The sequence below is a fragment of the Manacus candei genome, unplaced genomic scaffold, assembly GCF_025592945.1.
Source record: "Manacus candei isolate 608988 ecotype Guabito, Panama unplaced genomic scaffold, ASM2559294v1 h1tg000043l, whole genome shotgun sequence".
Lineage (NCBI taxonomy): Eukaryota > Metazoa > Chordata > Aves > Passeriformes > Pipridae > Manacus > Manacus candei.
The window spans coordinates 2,418,551-2,437,088 of NW_026138091.1; the positions used below are offsets into that span (position 1 = coordinate 2,418,551).

The following is an 18,538-nucleotide window of genomic DNA, read 5'->3' on the forward strand; positions in this document are numbered from 1 at the left end:
ATTTTTGCCTTTGAAATCTTGCTCCACATCTTTAGGAGAGTAAATAGCACAGTCTACAGATTATGAAGTGAAGATTTTTGCTACTTAACAGGACCTTGCACTTCTTCTGTGTGAGAAGTTCAACTAACAAAATCAGTTAAAAAAGAATAACCTTTTGACTTAACGTGGCTTCAAAGTTATTTAGCCAGATGTTTAAAAAACAGATTAAGTTAACTCCATCCTCAACAGAAATGCCTGAAATCAAACTATGGTGCCTGCTTCATCACAAGTTTAATAGCTAATATATGGGAAACTCCAGAGATGCTGTTGTTTTGATATCACCTTGTATATCCAGACTGTAAAGATTACCTGTGGACAAGCAATCCCCTCTGGGAGTTGATCTCCCAAGTAAATCCTGAAGTTGTCTTGGGGTCCAGCTGAGCATCCCTTCCACTAGAGGGCCATGAGACACCTAGGAACTGCCTAGATAAAAAAATTGAGGGAGCTTTAAAGAAGTCTTTGACTACACTGGCCATTTTAATACTCTAGTACCTTCCTTGTATTTACAGTGGATGGCTGTCTTGCTTAGACAGAAAAAAAAACAAAACAAAACAAAATCATATGTAGGGGAACTTAATCTAGTAACACACTTAAGTTTGCCAACAAGCCATAAGGCTTCAATAGTATATATTTGAAGTATTTCAGATTATTCTTTCTATCTAAGAGTCATTACCATAGTGAACTTTACATGTAGACTTCCATGGACAAGCCTAAGATACACTGCATAATCAAGAAACTACATCTAAAGTTCAATAAATGATTCATTAACAGATTTTTAAAAAAAAAAATCTTCCTTAAACCATAAGAGCTCTTTCAGATCTCTATCTCTCTCTAGTAAAAAAAGGAGTTTCTGCTTATATTAAAATAAGATTTACAAACTTCTACCAAGCCCCCTGTGAGAACACAAATCCCTGGGAAATCCTGTCCTCATCTGCTCAATCTGTCTGCTGGTATAAGATAATTTCCTTAACAAAAAATTCAACCAAATAAAAAAATCCCACTCTACTTTGATTACTGGAAAGCAGTTTCCAACTCAAACATTAATCTAGTTCTCAAAAAGAAAAAAAAATATCTTACTACCAAAAGGAAAGTATTATTTGCTTGTACAGCATAATACAAAGAGGGTAAATACACAAACAGGACAAACTCATTCCTTATAGCAAGCTTCACTCTAGAATTAAAATGCTATTGTTCAAATACTTCACAAACTGTCATGCAAAGTAAATAACACCTTACTGAGATGACTGGTCCCAATCTTGTGCAAGCCTAGGCAGCCAGCAGCACGTGCCTTTCTAACACAGACTGCCTAGCACTGATAACAACAGAGCTCACTTTTAATATTTCAATCACTTCATAATTTGAAAAAGATGAATGGCTTTCAGCCAATGTATTTCCTTAACCTTAGCTGTCTTACCACCGTTCTTGGTCAATTCTGTGGGCTACCTGAGGAAAGGACTTCACTAGAGAGTGCTACAGAAATCTGGAAGTGACTGCATCAGAAAGGAGCCTTTCACAGTTCCTTTTATTTCTGAGGGAACATGACACAAACATTTTAACAACTGGGTTTTGGCTCAAAGAAAACTTTTTTGCTGAACAGTCAAAGGAAGGTCACAAAACTGAGTTTATACCTATAAACATCAACCAAATTTTTATGTTTCCTATATATTTATTACCACTTAAATCAGCATCTCTTGTAAAACCACTGGCTGGATGGCAAAACTGCCTCTGCTTGCATGATTCTGATCCTCAAGAAACCTGGATTCCACTGCAGAAGATAGGCAGTGGTTAAACAAACTAGGTACATGTCTTCTGGCATGACTGGAAAGATCATGATCCAGCAGGTTCAAAAATGTATTCTTCTACTGACTGCTGCTGTCTGTCAATAAAGAAGGTAAGACCATGAACTGCTTCAGGCTAGCAGATACTTTTTCACTTGGTCAAGCACAGGAATTTCTGTTACAGATTTCATAAGAGTCCAGCAATGTAAGTAAGGTGATGATTTTAAAACTCTAATCACACTAATCAGTCTGTGAGAAGAATCAGTATGACACATTGACTTTTTTTCCCACAAAAATATCTTAATTTTTTACCATTAGGTGGCATAGGAAAAAAGCCTTTCAACACAAGAAGTGAGCCTAGAAGCATAATTCATCCACACAACTGACCTTACAGACCAGGAATAATTATTATTTATTCATACCACTGCATGCAAGAGGCTAGCTGATTTGTTTCAAACATGTGAAAAGCCATGTGATTCCTTCTAATGAGTTTTCATTAATGATCATGAGTATTTCTGATATTTTAAAGTGCATTTAGGACCTAGAAGCTACTAACAAAATTTGACTGCACTCTTAAAAGGCTGTTCCATGTTCTTAATGAAAATTGGTGTGTATGTTAGTTTTTTGCGTATTTCTACCACTTGTGGCCTAGTAAAATAGGCCTTGGCCATTTTAATCAGTAGGAAAAATGGCAAAAGGTCAAACAAATTTATTTAAGTATTTAATATTTTATAAATGTAGATTTATAGCTCTGTTTTCAAGTGTAACCACTCCATCTGTAACACTCTTTAAGTGTAAAATACGAATGTTTGAAGAGAATTGAGTAGAGAAATTTTTTTCTAAAAGTGAATTCTTCTCCAACACCACAGAAGAAAACAGCTTAGGTAGCAAAATGCATCTGATTTGATACATAGAATATCCAGAGGCAATGGACAAAACCACATTCAAAAGGTACAACTTCCAAGGTTGGAGAAGCCTTATAGACTCCAAGTCTATAGCAGAAATTTTAACAGCTGTCTTGCTGGTCTAACATACACAAGAGATGGGCTCTGTTAATGCAGAATCTAGCTTCATTGTTAAGAAGTTCTGGTAATCAGGCAACTTAGAGTTCAGATGCAAAAAAAAAAAAAAAGAGAGTCCATTTTCTTATTTTACTCCTACTGGTATTTTCAGGCCTCCAACTTCCTTACTGACACTTGGTGATAGACTAGAGCATTTGCCAGCTCTCTGAAGAGAACAGAGATGTTGTCTCACATCTCAGTCCAAAAAACAGTCACCTCAGAAGTTCACTAGAAGAAAGTCAGTCAGGTTTCCAATTTTGCATCCAAATGCACAGGTCTTCATACATGCAGTCTAATTGCACGCCTCACTCCCATATATTTACACATAATCATTGATACATTATTTTAAAGTGCAGATCTAGTGGTTATGTGTCACTTTTAGGAAAAACTGATTTCCAAATGACATATTAGTGGCATTGTTTTTGCTCCATCTTCATGATCCCATCATACCCACAACAATAACCTATTCTTGGGATTTATCATAGGTTCTGTTATTTCTGCCTCAAACCACTTACAATAAAAACAGACCAAGTGTTTACCTTAATATTTTGAGCATCAACATTAGCTCCAGCTTCTAACAGAAGACTAATAACTGTAGTATTTCCTGCTAGCACAGCCCAGTGCAATGCTGTGTTTTTGTGGTATTTGTCTCCAAGATTAACAGAAACATTAAATGTAAGTAGTAATCGCGTTGGATCCACACTAGAAAAGAAAATTCTTGTTAGATCTACAGAAGATGAACTCAAATACATACCAGCTTACTGTTCATGCATTCAATTTCTTCAAAGATCATTGATCAGGTACACTATACAATAGCAAAGTTACATTGCTGCTGATTATGAATGGCCCAAATTCTCTTCCCTCCAAAGAGTAACCACAATTCTCTTGACTTATAGAGGAGGTCAGTAAGACAGCTTGTTCTGGGATGTCACGAAACACATTTGCTATGCAATTCTGGTTTTGTGTTTACCAAAATCTAACACTACTAACAAATTTGTAAAAAAGGCAAATGATCGTATACTTAGACAACCGAAGTTCAAACCATGTTATATTTCCACTTCACAATCCATAAGATGAAAAGAAAAACAGGATGATAAGCTTGGTAATGGCAGGTATTGGTAAAAGCTAGTCTACCAACAATCAGTGGAGACACGTCCTTTCAAACAGGAATTTAATTAAAACGAATTTGCTCTTTGGAGAAGTGTTATTCTTCACCAACTTTTTCCAATCATCTCCACAGGAAGATGTGGATTACTTAGTACTTCTTCATAATGTCTTCTCTCTTTAATAAGCCATTGTACTGGGTCTGTACTGAAATCCAGTTAATCTCTGAAGTAGTTCCTATGGCACTGTGCTTTGGATTTGTGACCAAAACAGTGTTGATAACACACCAGTGTTTTAGCTATTCCTGAGCAGTGCTTACAGGTTGGGGGTGAACAAGCAGTTGGGAGGGAACACTGGGACAGCCGACCCCAACTGCCAAAAGGAAATTTCAGACCATATAATGTGCTCAGCAATAAAAGCTGAAGGAAAGAAGGAGGAAGCAGGGGACATTAAGAATTAGAGTATCTGCCCTGGCAAGTAACCATCACAGGTAACCTGGAAATGGCTAAACTTCTGCCTACCAATGGAAAGCAGTGAATGAATGCCTTATTTTGCTTATCTATTAAACTGTCTTCATTTCAACTCATGAGTTTTCTCACTTTTACCCTCATGATTCTCATCCCCATCCCACTTGGAGGGAGTGAGGAAGTGGCTGTGTGGGGCTGAGCTGCCAACTGGGATAAACTCACAATAAGCATAAATGAAGAAAGATAAAATGGCAACTGTGGAAAGAACACTGACTAATTAAACAACAACAGAAAAAACCCTTCCAAATAAAAATCAGAAACAGTCACTACTATATGCCGCTTGGTTAACAAGAAGAGAAAGTCAAAACTGCACATATTACCTATGTGTTCTGTAAGCTGCCCACATTAAAGGTGTCATTCCATTTTGATCCATCATATCTACATCCTAAAAAAAAGGAAAAGAAAAAAATGTTGCTGAGAAAAGTAAGCATACTCAAGATCCAGTAGCTACAAGGTTTGCAATGAGAAGTAGTATTTTAAGACAAACCATCTGAATTGCAGAAAAACTGGCAAGCTTTTAGTGCATAATCAAATAGTACTTAAAAAAAATAAAAACAAACATTAACACCACCATTGCCAAAATATGACCATTCCAATCTATTTTGGAAACTAAGGAACAGTCATACTGTATAAGACCGGTCATTTCTAAATTACTATTAATCTTCAACATAAAAGATATATGTAGATGGTGTATTATTGCATTCAAAAGCAGGAGAAAACTAAAATAATGCACCAATATTTAAAAAAAAACTTGATAAATTAATATAAATACCACCATCCTACATCCTACTAAATGATAGCTGCCCCTATTTTTCAAATTGCAAAGCAATTTTCCTTAGTTTCCTCAGTTTCAATGGTATTTATATATCTGGATATCAAGTTAATGGATGCCAGAGTTTAAACAAAAGCCATTAATAAAAATAACCTACTCAGAAATAAAACTGATCTACAATTGATGAGTGACTAAATTGATGAGTGAAAATAAATAAATAAATAAATAAATAAATAAATAAATAAAATAAATAAATAAAACCATTATTACATTTAACAGAAGATAGCCACAGAACAACCAAACAGCACCACCCAGACAATTCTTTTAAATCCTTCAGAAAGGATTTAATATTTACAGCATTTTTATCTCTTTCCTCCCCTGCCTGACGAACGTGGAAGTTGGCAATTCCTAAATACTCTGAGACAGATTAGACTCTCAAGCACATTCACAGACCAGCACTAACAAAATCACCCTAAACTAACTTCATGCATCACCTGAAGAGTTTTCCTTAGAGGCAATAGAGATGTCAATATTTCCTATGCCACTCCCCTCAGTCCTTACTAGGAAAAATTAGATTGAAAGTGTTTCAATAAAGTCTTTTGCTAGAGACTCCTGACAGAAACCCAGAAAATTAATTATGTTGCCTTGTATCACCCCCAGAACCTTCTTCCTTGCTCCAGTAGTCTGCCAAATGCCCAGCACCCTGGGATCCCTGTTCATGCTGCCGTTAGCCTCACCCAGGCAGTTGTTTTCCAGAAAATCCAACTTAGTTCTTCCAAATAATTACTTTTAAAACATCTCTAGCCTGCAGATAACTTTATATTGCTGAGTTTTTACTCTGTTGCCTAATTTAAAAAAAAAAAAAAAAGGAAATTTAAAATCCACAATTGATGGAGACGAAAGAGAACTGTTACTTGATTGCACTGTTTGTTCAGAAAAGAGTTACATGGTTTGAGACCAGAATCCAATTCTGTTTGTTCACAGTATTTGTACAGATTAGATCCTTTCGAGCCTACTAAGACTGCACAACTGCTGGAACTCTCTTTAACCTCCTGTGGTTGAGGTAATAAAGGAAATTAGAACCACAGCCCAACCTCGAGTTCATTCATTCTTGAGAAGCACTACTTTGATTCACAGGTCACATTGTGTAAACAACATACTTGGAAGACTGTACCAATTACTGTGACAGGAACAATCCCTCTTTCATCTTTAGATTTTATACAGAAAAGCACTTCTTTGTGACAGTAGGGACCTGCCTGGATGTAAGTAAAACAATGCCTTCAATGATTCCCTTGACAAATCAAAACTAAGTGACACTCCACTAAATAAAAAAAACAAAATCCATGAGCTCCAGACTATTCTCTACACATAATTTAACAAAGCAGGCTACAGCTATTACTTACATTAGGCTGCTATGTTGGCTGAGGCAGATCCCTTCTCACAAAGGAACTTTAACAAGAGGCAAAGCAACTAAAATTGACTTGAGTACTGTTGTATAGATGTAACAAAGATGATGTAGCTGTGCATAGCAGAGACGTGCTCCAGCAAACCTCTCATCATATATTCCTTGATATTTCCAGTACCATAACCAGGCAACAAGTGAGACATTTTAAAAAGGAAGCTCTGTTCCTGCTTTTTGCCAAAGAAAAGGCTGAGGCAAAAAAGTAAACCTTCAGCAACTGGTACATATTAAGGGATGGTTCTTCTATTCTAGTGTGCACCCAACAGGTGCACTTTGGAATGAATTTTTTCTTTAGCTCTTAATGACAGATCAGTGCTCATGGAGGGGTGTACCTGTGCTGTTAGGACATGGTACAAGCACTGCAGGAAACAAAGATTGCAACAATAAGTGACACAACGATCAAAAATTGCACATATTGCTGCCCTCTGTATGTGGTTCAAGTGTGAACTCTGTGGACTGCAACTGGCAAAATTTTCAGTTGTTTCTAAAGTACAACAACTCTTAATCCTAGGACACTAATAGAAGATCCCACAAAAAGCTTTTGGAGAGGCAAAAATACCAGGGAGAAAGCTTTCTTCATGAAAAGGAACTATTCTGCTGCTTAATACTACTTTCTGAAAGCAATATATGTTTGACAAGGTAGGATTCTGAATAGCAGCTAGAGATCAGAGCAGCATTAGGCTTACGAGGACATTTAACAAGCAATGGTCAAACCAGTACTGTGATACAATACAGCCTCTTCAAAAGCACAGAAAGCATGAAGAGATTCCACTCAAAAGTACATTCAGTTGCACAGAAAGGAACCAGGAATTTCATCCTCTTTAGAACCATTACTGCTTATTTCACAAAACACAGACCTTCATAGAAAAGACTCATCGTATTCTTATTCAGAATCCTATTCTCCATGAGGAAAAGATCTCTTTCCCATGGAATGCCCAGGGAAAGGGAAATGGGCTTTAAAAGCATATAGTAAAGAAGATTTATTAGAAAGGGAAATACAGTAAGTCTGGCAATATTTCTTAATTTAGGAAAGATGTGTGCTAGTTATTCAACAAAAGCAGAGATTTTGTAGGATTCCCATGGAATGTACCAAGGGTAGACCAACAAGCAAGGTAACACAGAGAACTAAACCAACCTCAATCTTTCAAATAAAAGCTCTGTTCTGTACACTCCAGTCCATCAAACTCAGAGTCTTGACAAGCATGAGGAAGAACACAGTTGGACTTATAATTTTGTAAAGTAGTGTGCTGTGAGTTGGGTCTAAATAAAACACCTGGTTTAATGGCCTGCACGCGGTGGAGAGGAGGCTCGGTGTCAACAGAGGTAACAGTGCTTAGGAGCACTGCTTGTGGACCGCAGCACCGAAATAACCAAAACTGCTGGTACCAGAAAACTGCAACTCTGAGAATAAAAGATTACATATTTGATGAATAAGTGCCACTTAAACTATAAAAGTGATAGCTGAACTGTAAGTATGAAATAGTTAAACTATAATTTTAGAACTAGAATATTTCTTACAAAATGATTTTACCTGACTAGCAACTTTATAGTCACTCAATATCTGTGACTGAGGTAAGTTACCTCACACATGCCATAGGATGAGAACATATTATTCAACAATTTGACATACTACATCCATATCTTAACTTACTCCAGGTGAATGTTTGTGTATGCTAGGTCCTGATGTGCCTTTGGCATTTTAAGTAGTGCAAGCACAGTGCCAAGCAGTCAAACTGTACACTGAACTATTTTAAGTGCCTTCAAGTTCTTTTCAGTTTTTCTTTCCTGTATTTCTTAAAAATAATGATCTTACCTAAACTTGAACTGTGCTACAGATTCTGTAACTTTATATCTGATTATATTTATATCATGTACTTGCCCCTGGCTTAATTTTGACCCAGGCAACCCACTGACACAAACGACGTGAGCAAATTAGGATACAGCCAGGTATCAGTCTCTCAAAATTCAGTAAGAGACATGACTAAATAAAAAGCAACAGCTATCAGCCACAGCTGCCTCTTAACCGAGTAATACTTGTTGGCATGAAAGCAGGTTCACTTCCAACTTAAGCCAGAGGGCATCTGACCAAGAGTTCTTCCCCTACACTACACTCCAGAAACTAGAGGACTGGACTCAAGTCTCAGATTGGAAATTTTACCATTGGCTGCTGCAGCCCAGAAGAGAGTGAAGCAGCAAGACAGAAGCTCTGTTCCAGCTCTGCCTCAAAAAGGGACAAGAAGCAATTAGGATTTCTTAATCCACCTGTCAGTCCTCTACAAAGTTATGAAAGTTGGTTCTTCTCAGACCATACTCATCCACAAAGGCATCAGGACCAAAATAACAAAGCACAACAGCCTACAGTGACTTTTATTTGGACATTTATTTAGCTGTCATTTACCACACTGGTACTACAATTAGCTTCAGAACAAGGGCAAGCCTACTCTTTGCATGTAAGAGAACTTGGTCTCTATAAAGACGGAAGGCAAAAAAGTAGTAGTAGCTCAAGTTTCCAGATCCAAATCATGGCATCACAAAGAAGATAGGGAAAAAAATAGAGATTAATGGCCTCATATGTAGGAATTAAAGGAGGATTAAAAAATAGAATCGTGTATTTCCCATAGCTTCTAGAGAAACCATGTAGTTTCTGTAGTTGTATGTAGTACAGCTAGAGAACTAGGAGTTTAGGGATTATTACAATGCTATTAATATTACTATATTTTAAACATACAAATCAATATATAATTTTAAAGTTGAACTTTCTGAAGTGCTATGAAAAATTACTGTTAAATTCAAACTTACATCACAGAAAGGATATAAAAATCATACTTGATAACATTTGAGGGATTTAATAAGAATCAGCCTTTTAAAAGCTATTGATAGCGAGAGCTGTTTCCACAATAACAGGTTTTAAATTTTAAGGCAATTTTTGTGTATCTATGTATGTACTCATGTAAAGACACACCGCTTCTTTTGCACTGAAGTATTATAAGCTCGAATAAGTTGGGCAAATCTGTATATAAACATGAGGACAAACAACATTTACAGGGAGATTTCATAATCAGAGTAGAACACTTTAAAAGTCACTAATACTTCACCAACACTATGCTTTAAACAAGTTCGTACTTGTATAATATCAGCAAGATGTTTCTAGTAACATAAAACCCACATACAATTATATGTAATTTGTGAAGAAAATACAAAACTTGTTCCTCATGAAAACACGTTCCTCTCCAATCATTATTTCTCACAAAATAGCAATTATACAAAATAGGATCAGACTCTTGTTTTGCCTAGCTTACTCTCTATCATACACTAAATACCGTTTTACCAAACAGTTATCAGATACAAACTGAATACTGCACGGAGCAACAGCTTGGGGGTTTTCACAGGTACAGGCATAATTTTCCACAGCAAATTTAGTATTTGTTTTACACAGACCAAACCCACTGATTTCATATTCTACATGACTCACTGGATCGTATCTCACTTGGTATTTGAGAAAATATGCAGAATACAGAAGTGTGAACAGCATTAGTAGGACAGTCATAAGAGGAGGGCTTTGACTTTTCTGTATGGTTTACACAGTAAATCAAGTTTGTGCTTCAGGCACATACCTGCAGGTGAGTAAATCAACAAATTACAATGCAGGATGAGTAGCAAAAACATGAACAAGTTTTTGAGCAGACAGAATGACAGATGGGACACAACAGGAACAGTAATGAATACACATTATATACACACTTTACAGCTCTAGCAGTAATATGAGGGTAGTAAGAAGGTTTGGAGTTGTTTGATTTCATTTCTATTTACACATGCAAGTAATTAGGAAAACAGCAATAAATTAAAAGTTGTTGACTGATGTGTCACTAGATTCTTTATCCATGTATAACTGATGATTCTGAGAAGAATTGTACAATACTTCCTATCATTGTCAGAGTTACAACTAAAGATTAAATTAATTAGAAATAAAGAATGGTAAAAGAATAACTGCTAGAATTTCCATATACTACACTTGACAAGTGTGAATTAAAGTCAAAGTACTCAGACCATTGTTAGAGGAAATTAATTTAGTAGGTGGCACATCAACACTGTAGTCTACAATAAAGGACATGGCATTAGTTTTATATTTATTCAGGCAAATATTTTGCATTTCCTGAATGTTTCAATTGTTTTCCTACTCTAAATCTGAGTAGAATCTATTTAAATATGATATTACTTAAAATTTACCTGTCCCTTTGCTATCAGGTAAGCAACAATCGAAGTATGTCCAAACTGGGCAGCCAAATGAATACAGCTACATCCTTCTCCATCAATTAGCGACGGATCTGCCCCATATTTCATCAGCTGTACAACCATGGATAAGTGACCCTGTCTAAACGTAACAAAACACAAAAAACAAACAACTGAATAACTATATACAGAAAAACTATTGAAATTTGAATACTGGAATACAACAAGTATGTTTAGCAGTAATTACACTACCAGAGCTCCTGCACTTTAACTCATACTTTCAAAACAACAACTGTAACGATCTGATTCTCCAACAGAGCAAGCAAATTCATTTACATGAGCATATTCTATGCAGACAATGCATTAATCACATGCCATTTGCTTAAGTGTACTGTACAGCAAAAAAGACAATTAACAAAAAACCCAACTTATAGTTTAGATCTAGTCTACTGTAACTTCTTCCAACCCACCTTTGAAACGTGCTATTTTAAGAGATGTCAAATTGGCTAGCTACTCACTTTTTTGTGGGGCTTGTGGTTTATCTTTCTACTATTAAAAACTGCAGTGAAACAAAAAGTAAGAAAAAACCAGGAAAACTGAAGGTCTACATTTCTTCCACACTACGTTAAAAGCTTAAGCATCTTTTTGCCATAACGAGCATGGGAATATCCTTCTTTTAGACGAGATGCCTAACTGTCAGTACACAGTTCCTGAGATGAGCAAAAAGATCTCTTCTATTTGTCAGAAGCAGCTTCACACAATGCTTCACAGAGTAACAGATTCCAAGTATAAATGAACACCAGGAAATTTAATCAAGCTTTTGTGCTGTAAACACAGAATCACAGAGTGTGATCTGTAACAAAAAGAAATATAGATGCTAAAATCTTTAATGGAAGCTAACAAGCATTCCTCATCTTTAGTAAGCACATTCTTTTGATATACTGAATCTTCTAAAAGCTAATTTTCTAAGTCTCCTTTTGCCATCTACAGGTAAAAATATTAATATGGATAGTGTTTCTTTCCTGCCTATTTCTAGGTGGTTGTCTGAAGGAGCAGGACTGCTCAAAGGCTGTCTTCAATTCTTCTAGCCATTCATCATCTCTGACCATCTCGTACATAATAAATCAGATTTTAAGTACATCTTAAAAAATAGAACACTGCAAGGACAATGTCACAAAAAAATCATCCAAAGACCCATCTGCAGAAGTGTTGCTGAACTTCAGAAGACTTGACAAAAATAAGATCTCCAAAGTAAGAGTAAGCCAAGGTGCCTACAGACTCTGATTTTACTTGTTTTCCTATCATAGTAATCATCTTCCTTTACATCAGAAAGAGGTAAGACAAAAACTGAACATTATGGTGAAAGCTCCCTTAGCTCAAACATACCACATTCACAGTGAGCTCAGTTATCAGACTGAATTAATTCTAGTACAAAGTATTTCCAAAAGTATAGCAATTTCATAAAACTATCAGTGGCAGACTACGTGTTAAGCAAAGAAACAGAGAAGAAAATTTCAAAAGACTTTTTCCCACCTTGTTGCCCAGTGAAGTGGGGTAGAATTTAAATCTCCTCCAAGCTGATCAACGATAGCACCCTTTGATATATAGTATCTGGAATAATACAAATAATAAACATTATTGCTTGTCTTGGTTAAATTGAAAGGACACACAGTAAAAGCATGTTTGATGTTACGCAAAACAGGCAGTTAAGAGACCAGAAGACCAGAACTTTTTCTTGTCTTCATATAACCTTCCTTTTGCCTTTCTTATATGGGTTGGGAGAGCAGGGATGCCTCCTACTGCATTTTAAACATGATGCTATTTCCTAGTTTGATTCTAATGTAAAACAGAATAATTGCTATATAAAGTAGCACAAACTGTGTTACCACAAAAGTATTTAATAAACTATTTCTTCTTAAATATTTAGGGTCTGTTGCATTAAATAGAACCCTGAATTACTGGTAAAGAATATGCTGCTAGAAGACGATAATTTTTAGAGCATTTTGGCTAAATGGCAAAAGTATATACCATTAGACATGCATCTTGTGTCATCCCTGGAATGGCCCAGCTGAAATCATTGGTCCCAGAGATCACACTTAAGTTACACATTTGCCAAAGGACTAAGATTTGTACATACTTCTCAACTGTTATTAATCAAAGGACAAAACCCATCCAAGTATTTTAAAAATATTTCAAAATGATGGGCTAGAAATTACTTTTCCCTCAAGAATATCAGTGCTGGTCACTTTTCAAACATCACCTCTTGATGTTTGAAGGCGCAAGGGCACAGGAGCAGGCAATTCCCAAATGTCAGAAGTCAAGCAGGTGAGGCAGAAGGCCAGCTTGGCTGAGCAGAGATCTCTTGGAAATAAGGCAAAAAAGAAAGGTGTATGCCCAGTGGAAGCCAGGTCAAGTGATATGGGAAGAATTCAGAGATGCCGCTTGTTGCTGCAGGGAGAAAATTTGTGAGGCCAAAGCTCAACTGCTGAAGCTGGACAGAAATGTGGGGAACAATAAAAAGAATTTTTTCAAATACAGTAATGGTAACAGGCAGTATAGAAATACTATTGGCCCATTACAGGATGAGGATGGTCACCTCACAAACAGGGACAGAGACAAGGCAGAGGTGTTTAACACTTTCTTTGCCTCTGCCTTCAACAAAGAGGACAGACCAAGGGAGTCTCAGCACCCTGAGCTGGAGAACCATGACTGTGAGAATGATCAACTCGCAGTTGACCCTGAAATTGCGTGGAATCTGCTGCTCCAGCTGGATCCCTACAAATCTCTGGGGTCTGATGGGATTTGTCCCAGAATCCTCAAAGAGTTTTCTGATGTCATCGCAAAACCTCTCTCAATGATTTTTGAGCAGTATTGGGAATCTGGAGAGGTCCTAGTTGACAGGAAGCTGGAGAACATTGTCCCAATTTTCAAGTAGAGCAAGGAGCAGGACCTTGGAAACTACAGGCCTGTCAGACTCTCTTCAGTGCCTGGTAAAGTTATGGACAAGATTATTCTGGGAGTTATTGAAAAACGCTGCACTCCTGCCCTCAACAAGTTGTCCTTCAAATCCTCAGGTGCTGAGTTTCTGGCATGTCAAATTCCTCTAAGTGTTTCAAGACATGACAAGAAAAAGGTCAACAAATAGAACAACTTGAAAAACAATATTCCTAATTTTCTTTAATGCTTATTGATTCAGAGAGTGAAATTTCAAAAATAGCCCTTATAGGAACCTTTAGGAGCAGAAGAATGCATTAACTATACATGTCCACACTAAAAACATCTAAAGTAAAAGTTCTTTTATACAGTTGCTTTAGAGACATCAGACACAATCGAGTACTTCATCAGATTTGCCAAGGTAAAAACCTGTTTGTATGACAAACAAGATCTGCTCTGATAAATGCAGGACAGTCCACTCCTCTGGCGTCCAATACTAAAAGAACAAAACTTCAACATCTCTCTGCTAAAGTTAAGCTTTTGGATTTCTCCATGAGAACAACCAAATATTTGGTCCCATATAGGTGAAAACACAGAGTACATGTAAGCTAAAGAGATAATGTAGTTTTGTTAGAATGAAGTATCAGTTACCAACAAATGAATTTGAAAAAGACACTGAGAAACTATTTAGTCCCCCTTGGAAAGGAGTTCCAAAGGAAATCTTGTCCAGATAAAAAGACAGCACAGAGAAATTCACAGTCAAAGTTTGGATTCATTTCTCTGATGTGACAGCCGCTCATAGGGAGGTGAACACTAAACAGATTGCCTTCATTCAAACACTGGTCCTTGCAGAAACACAGAATATGTTCAGATTCTGCTGAGCAGCAGAAGCACACTGGTTAGTAGGTTTTATTTAGATGGAAGAACTTGCAGTTTGACAACTGGAAAAAGACAAGGCGACAATCTCCTGCCAGATGGTGCATTGAAATAACATTTTATGTTTCTTTAAGCATGTTCTTAGACTAAGTTGAGATTTATCACTGCATTTCAGTTTCAGTACACATAAACGGTGAGGTTTGCTGCAAAATCAGACTGAGAACTTAATCTCCTTGTCTAAGTAGATCTTGCAGAAGGAATTTTGTGCTCAGTGAGAATGCCCCTGAACAAAGAAAGAACTGGGCAATTCTACTCTCGGTGATTCATCTAAGCTTCCACCAGAAGACACCAGGTATGCAAGTCCTATTTAAGCAAGCTACTTACATTCAAAGCAAGCAGATTTGATAAGAGGTTGCCTTAAGAAGAAAATACTTCCACTGATCTCTGCATTAAGATCACTAAGTCTTTGCCAGGCATTTAAAAACTACCCCAGCTTGCATTCAGTGCTTGTGGAATCAAAGTGCATGCAGTCACTGTTGCTGGAAGCAGGAAAAGTAGAAGAGAAATCCTTGTCTGGAGAAAGTTCAACATGGGGAAGGAGAAATGCAGGCAATAGGTAACTGCAGAGATATAAGGCCATTTTTCGCTTTCTTACAAATCTGAGTTGAAGAGATACTAATAGATCAGTGTCATGATGAAAACAGAATTGTGCTGTTGACACTTAACCCTGATCCTACAGAAATATGAAAAGGTTCAGTAGTTTTCCTTATCCATGTGTTTCACTGTTATCTATGCTGAATCTCATGTCTCACAATAGATGGGATGAAGAAACACTAAAAATAAGAGAAGTCTAATTCCAAGCCTGCACTCTCAACAGACAAGCTGCTAAGCTACTTAATTGGGAAGGTCTTACATAGTCAATACCCACTAAGCAAGACACTGAGATCTTGTATCATGAGAGCAGACGACTTATATTCTATCTCTGTAGTACCAAGCTTAATAGCCAACATTTTAAATGAAATTATCCACTGCATATAATGGGGAAATAGTGAAGACCTCGGGAAAGCTATGATAGGCTTAAAAAAAAAACAACAAACAAAACCACAACAGAATAATTTCATTTTAAGGAAAAAAAATGAACTAGTGTCTTGCAAAGAAACAGTGAGAGAGAGCACAATATAGTGAATTACATAAACCAAAATAAACAAGATCCCCTAAAGACAGAGGAACTTAAGTTTGTAAGAACTGCATCAGGTGAAAGGAATTTTAGATACAGCTAAACACGTCGAGAGTCACATGCACTCTAGTAAACAGCAGGAAGAAAACGCAGTGCTGTCTGTCACAGTGACAGAGATGCATCAAGAAGGGACAAGAGCTCTGACATACTGTCATGGAAAAAGGACAAATTAGACACATTAGATTTAAAGACATTCAGTTCAAGACTTTTAAGAATGCAAATAATTTTTGTTTAACTTAAAGTGTAATACATACTTCACCAGATCTATCCTGTTGTTGATTGCAGCCCAGTGGAGAAGTGTTACGTTTTCTTTGTCTGGTTGTCGTACATCATATCCAGCTTCCACCAACTCTCTACATCGTTCATATATTCCATACCTTCAAGAATAAAATAACATTTGTCAAAGCTCTCACCTTAGATAAAAATGTATTCGTCAAACATCACACTTGTGATCACAACACAAAATTTTCAACAGAAGAGAAAGGAAGAAGAAAATTTACTTTCTGTTTCTATTTGATTACAAATCTCTTGCAACAAGAAGCTTCCACTGAAGTTACATTAACCAATTCAAGATTTTACAGAAAACTTGTGTCCCTAGCAAATTGCACTGCAGAGCAAGGCAAAATATCTATCAATACTATACCAAATTTAGATAACTCTTCAGTTCCTGGGAACTCCACTACATGTGTTTCTCTCACCCTGTTTTAATTCCTTTCCAGTTCTTGAAGACCAAAAAAAAAGCTTAATCAGCTGATTTGACAGTATCTTCCTAAAATTCAGCAAGTAAGATCATCAAGTCAATTACAAACACGAACAGTTCAAATATTTTCCACTTTTCTTCTCAGACAACAAATAGCGATCTTCCCGATACAAGTTAGTACTATTTTCTCCTTGAGACCACTTCAAAATTCATATTATTATGAAATTTATTCTTTCATTAAAGAGGACTATTAAATGTCATCTACCGTCATTTGAAAAAAAATTCTGCATACATTTTTAAAGTTGAAACAAATCAGGAAGCATAAACATCACTTATGCATCTCATGTAGGAGTAACTTCAACATTAAATAATGTTTGTCTTGATGTTTATGCTGTTTTGCCACCTTTTTTTAGTGTCAATTAAAACAATGCAGAAGAGCAAGTAAACACTACATTTCAATATCTGCACAACCCATAAGGGTTTCTCAAGTCTCAAGGAGAAGATTGACATGGGGGCATGCCTTGAAATCAAGGTCAGTGCCTTGTGACATCTGACTTCTGCTAAAGGAGAACTTTAACAGCCTCTCAAAGTTGAAATTTAACAAAGTTTTTCATGTGCTGTTTCTACATTCTACTTTCTGCAGAAGAAACAGCCTCAGACAAGGCCCTTCTGCGACACTTGATCAGTTTGCATAACTGATGCAGAAACCTTTTTCCTGGGTAGTTGCCATTCTTACTCTTTCTTTCATGCATTTGAATGCAACCTCAATCTGGACAGTGTTCCCATAATGAATCCTCAAATGACTCAATCCAACAAAACTCAAGAGTGCTTTCAAGTGTATCACAGGTTTGAAGCATAAAAACTAGTTGGACACTACTAAAAAAGGAATACTAGACATAACTAGCCTACTTAGATCGCATTGTTTTCAATTTCTTAAGTAAGTTCCACTAGAAATCACGAAAAATGCTGGGAATTGCTGTCATACCTATTATCTTTTTCAAACATTACAGGAAACCAGAACTAAAACTATTGTGTGCAGTACACACCAAGTGGCACCACACCTGTAAAATCTGGTCCCTCAGACTGAGTAAAAAAGCAGCAGTAGGGAATAATTCTGACAGCAAAACTTTGGTTTTAATCAGTTGGGGGTAGTGGAAAGAAGATGTTTGGTTTATGACGACTGAAAAATATGCAACCAGCTAGACAAGACACACACACTCAAACAAACATAACTGCCAAGAAAACTGAGCCAACCTTCAGGCACACTATCTCTCAAGTCCCAACCTACATGAGCGACGTAGCCTGATGAGTGCTTGTACAAGTGGCTTAACACTTATGTATCATTCCTGATTTCCCATCCCAGTTGGAAGGGCCACTGAAACAGGTTAAGACTACAAAAGGCAGGTCAGTCAAGAACAAGGAGTAAAAAGACACAGTAGAAGAGATGGGGAAGTACATACTTCCAAAAGCAGGACAGCAAATTTTGATCTTATTACAGTACAATATCACACTAGCATATTACAGCATCTGAAGGTAGCCTGGAAAGGGATTCATACAGAATGGTAAAACAACCATTTGTTGACAAGCTGTCCTACTCCAGTCAGCTGTTAGGACACTCCTTCCTACTGCAGACAAGCCTGCTGCCTTCATTTAAACTACCAATTGAAGCCATAATGTAGGAAACTATTGACTTAAAGTCCTGCTATTAGATTTAACAGTCACCAGCTAAAAAAAAATTCTACTGCCTGAGGCTGAGTTTACCTGACTCTTATCCTGCTTTAGTAAGTAAAAGTACACAACAAGTAGGAATTATATTAA

General features: G+C 36.8%; 1 protein-coding gene across 3 annotated transcripts in view; it reads right to left on the minus strand.

Annotated features, from left to right (window-relative positions):
- ZDHHC17 (zinc finger DHHC-type palmitoyltransferase 17) overlaps positions 1-18,538 on the minus strand; it is a 69,163-nt gene that overhangs the window by 26,728 nt on the left and 23,897 nt on the right. For all 3 annotated transcript variants that reach the window (XR_007905880.1, XM_051795330.1, XM_051795331.1), the window contains exons 3-7: positions 16,275-16,397; positions 12,507-12,584; positions 10,971-11,115; positions 4,830-4,894; positions 3,418-3,580 (exon numbers count right to left, since the gene is read on the minus strand). Coding sequence is in view for 2 of the 3 variants with exons in the window: in XM_051795330.1 (XP_051651290.1) it covers positions 3,418-3,580; positions 4,830-4,894; positions 10,971-11,115; positions 12,507-12,584; positions 16,275-16,397 (574 nt within the window). In the remaining variant the exon portion in view is untranslated. The remainder of the gene's footprint in view (positions 1-3,417; positions 3,581-4,829; positions 4,895-10,970; positions 11,116-12,506; positions 12,585-16,274; positions 16,398-18,538) is intronic.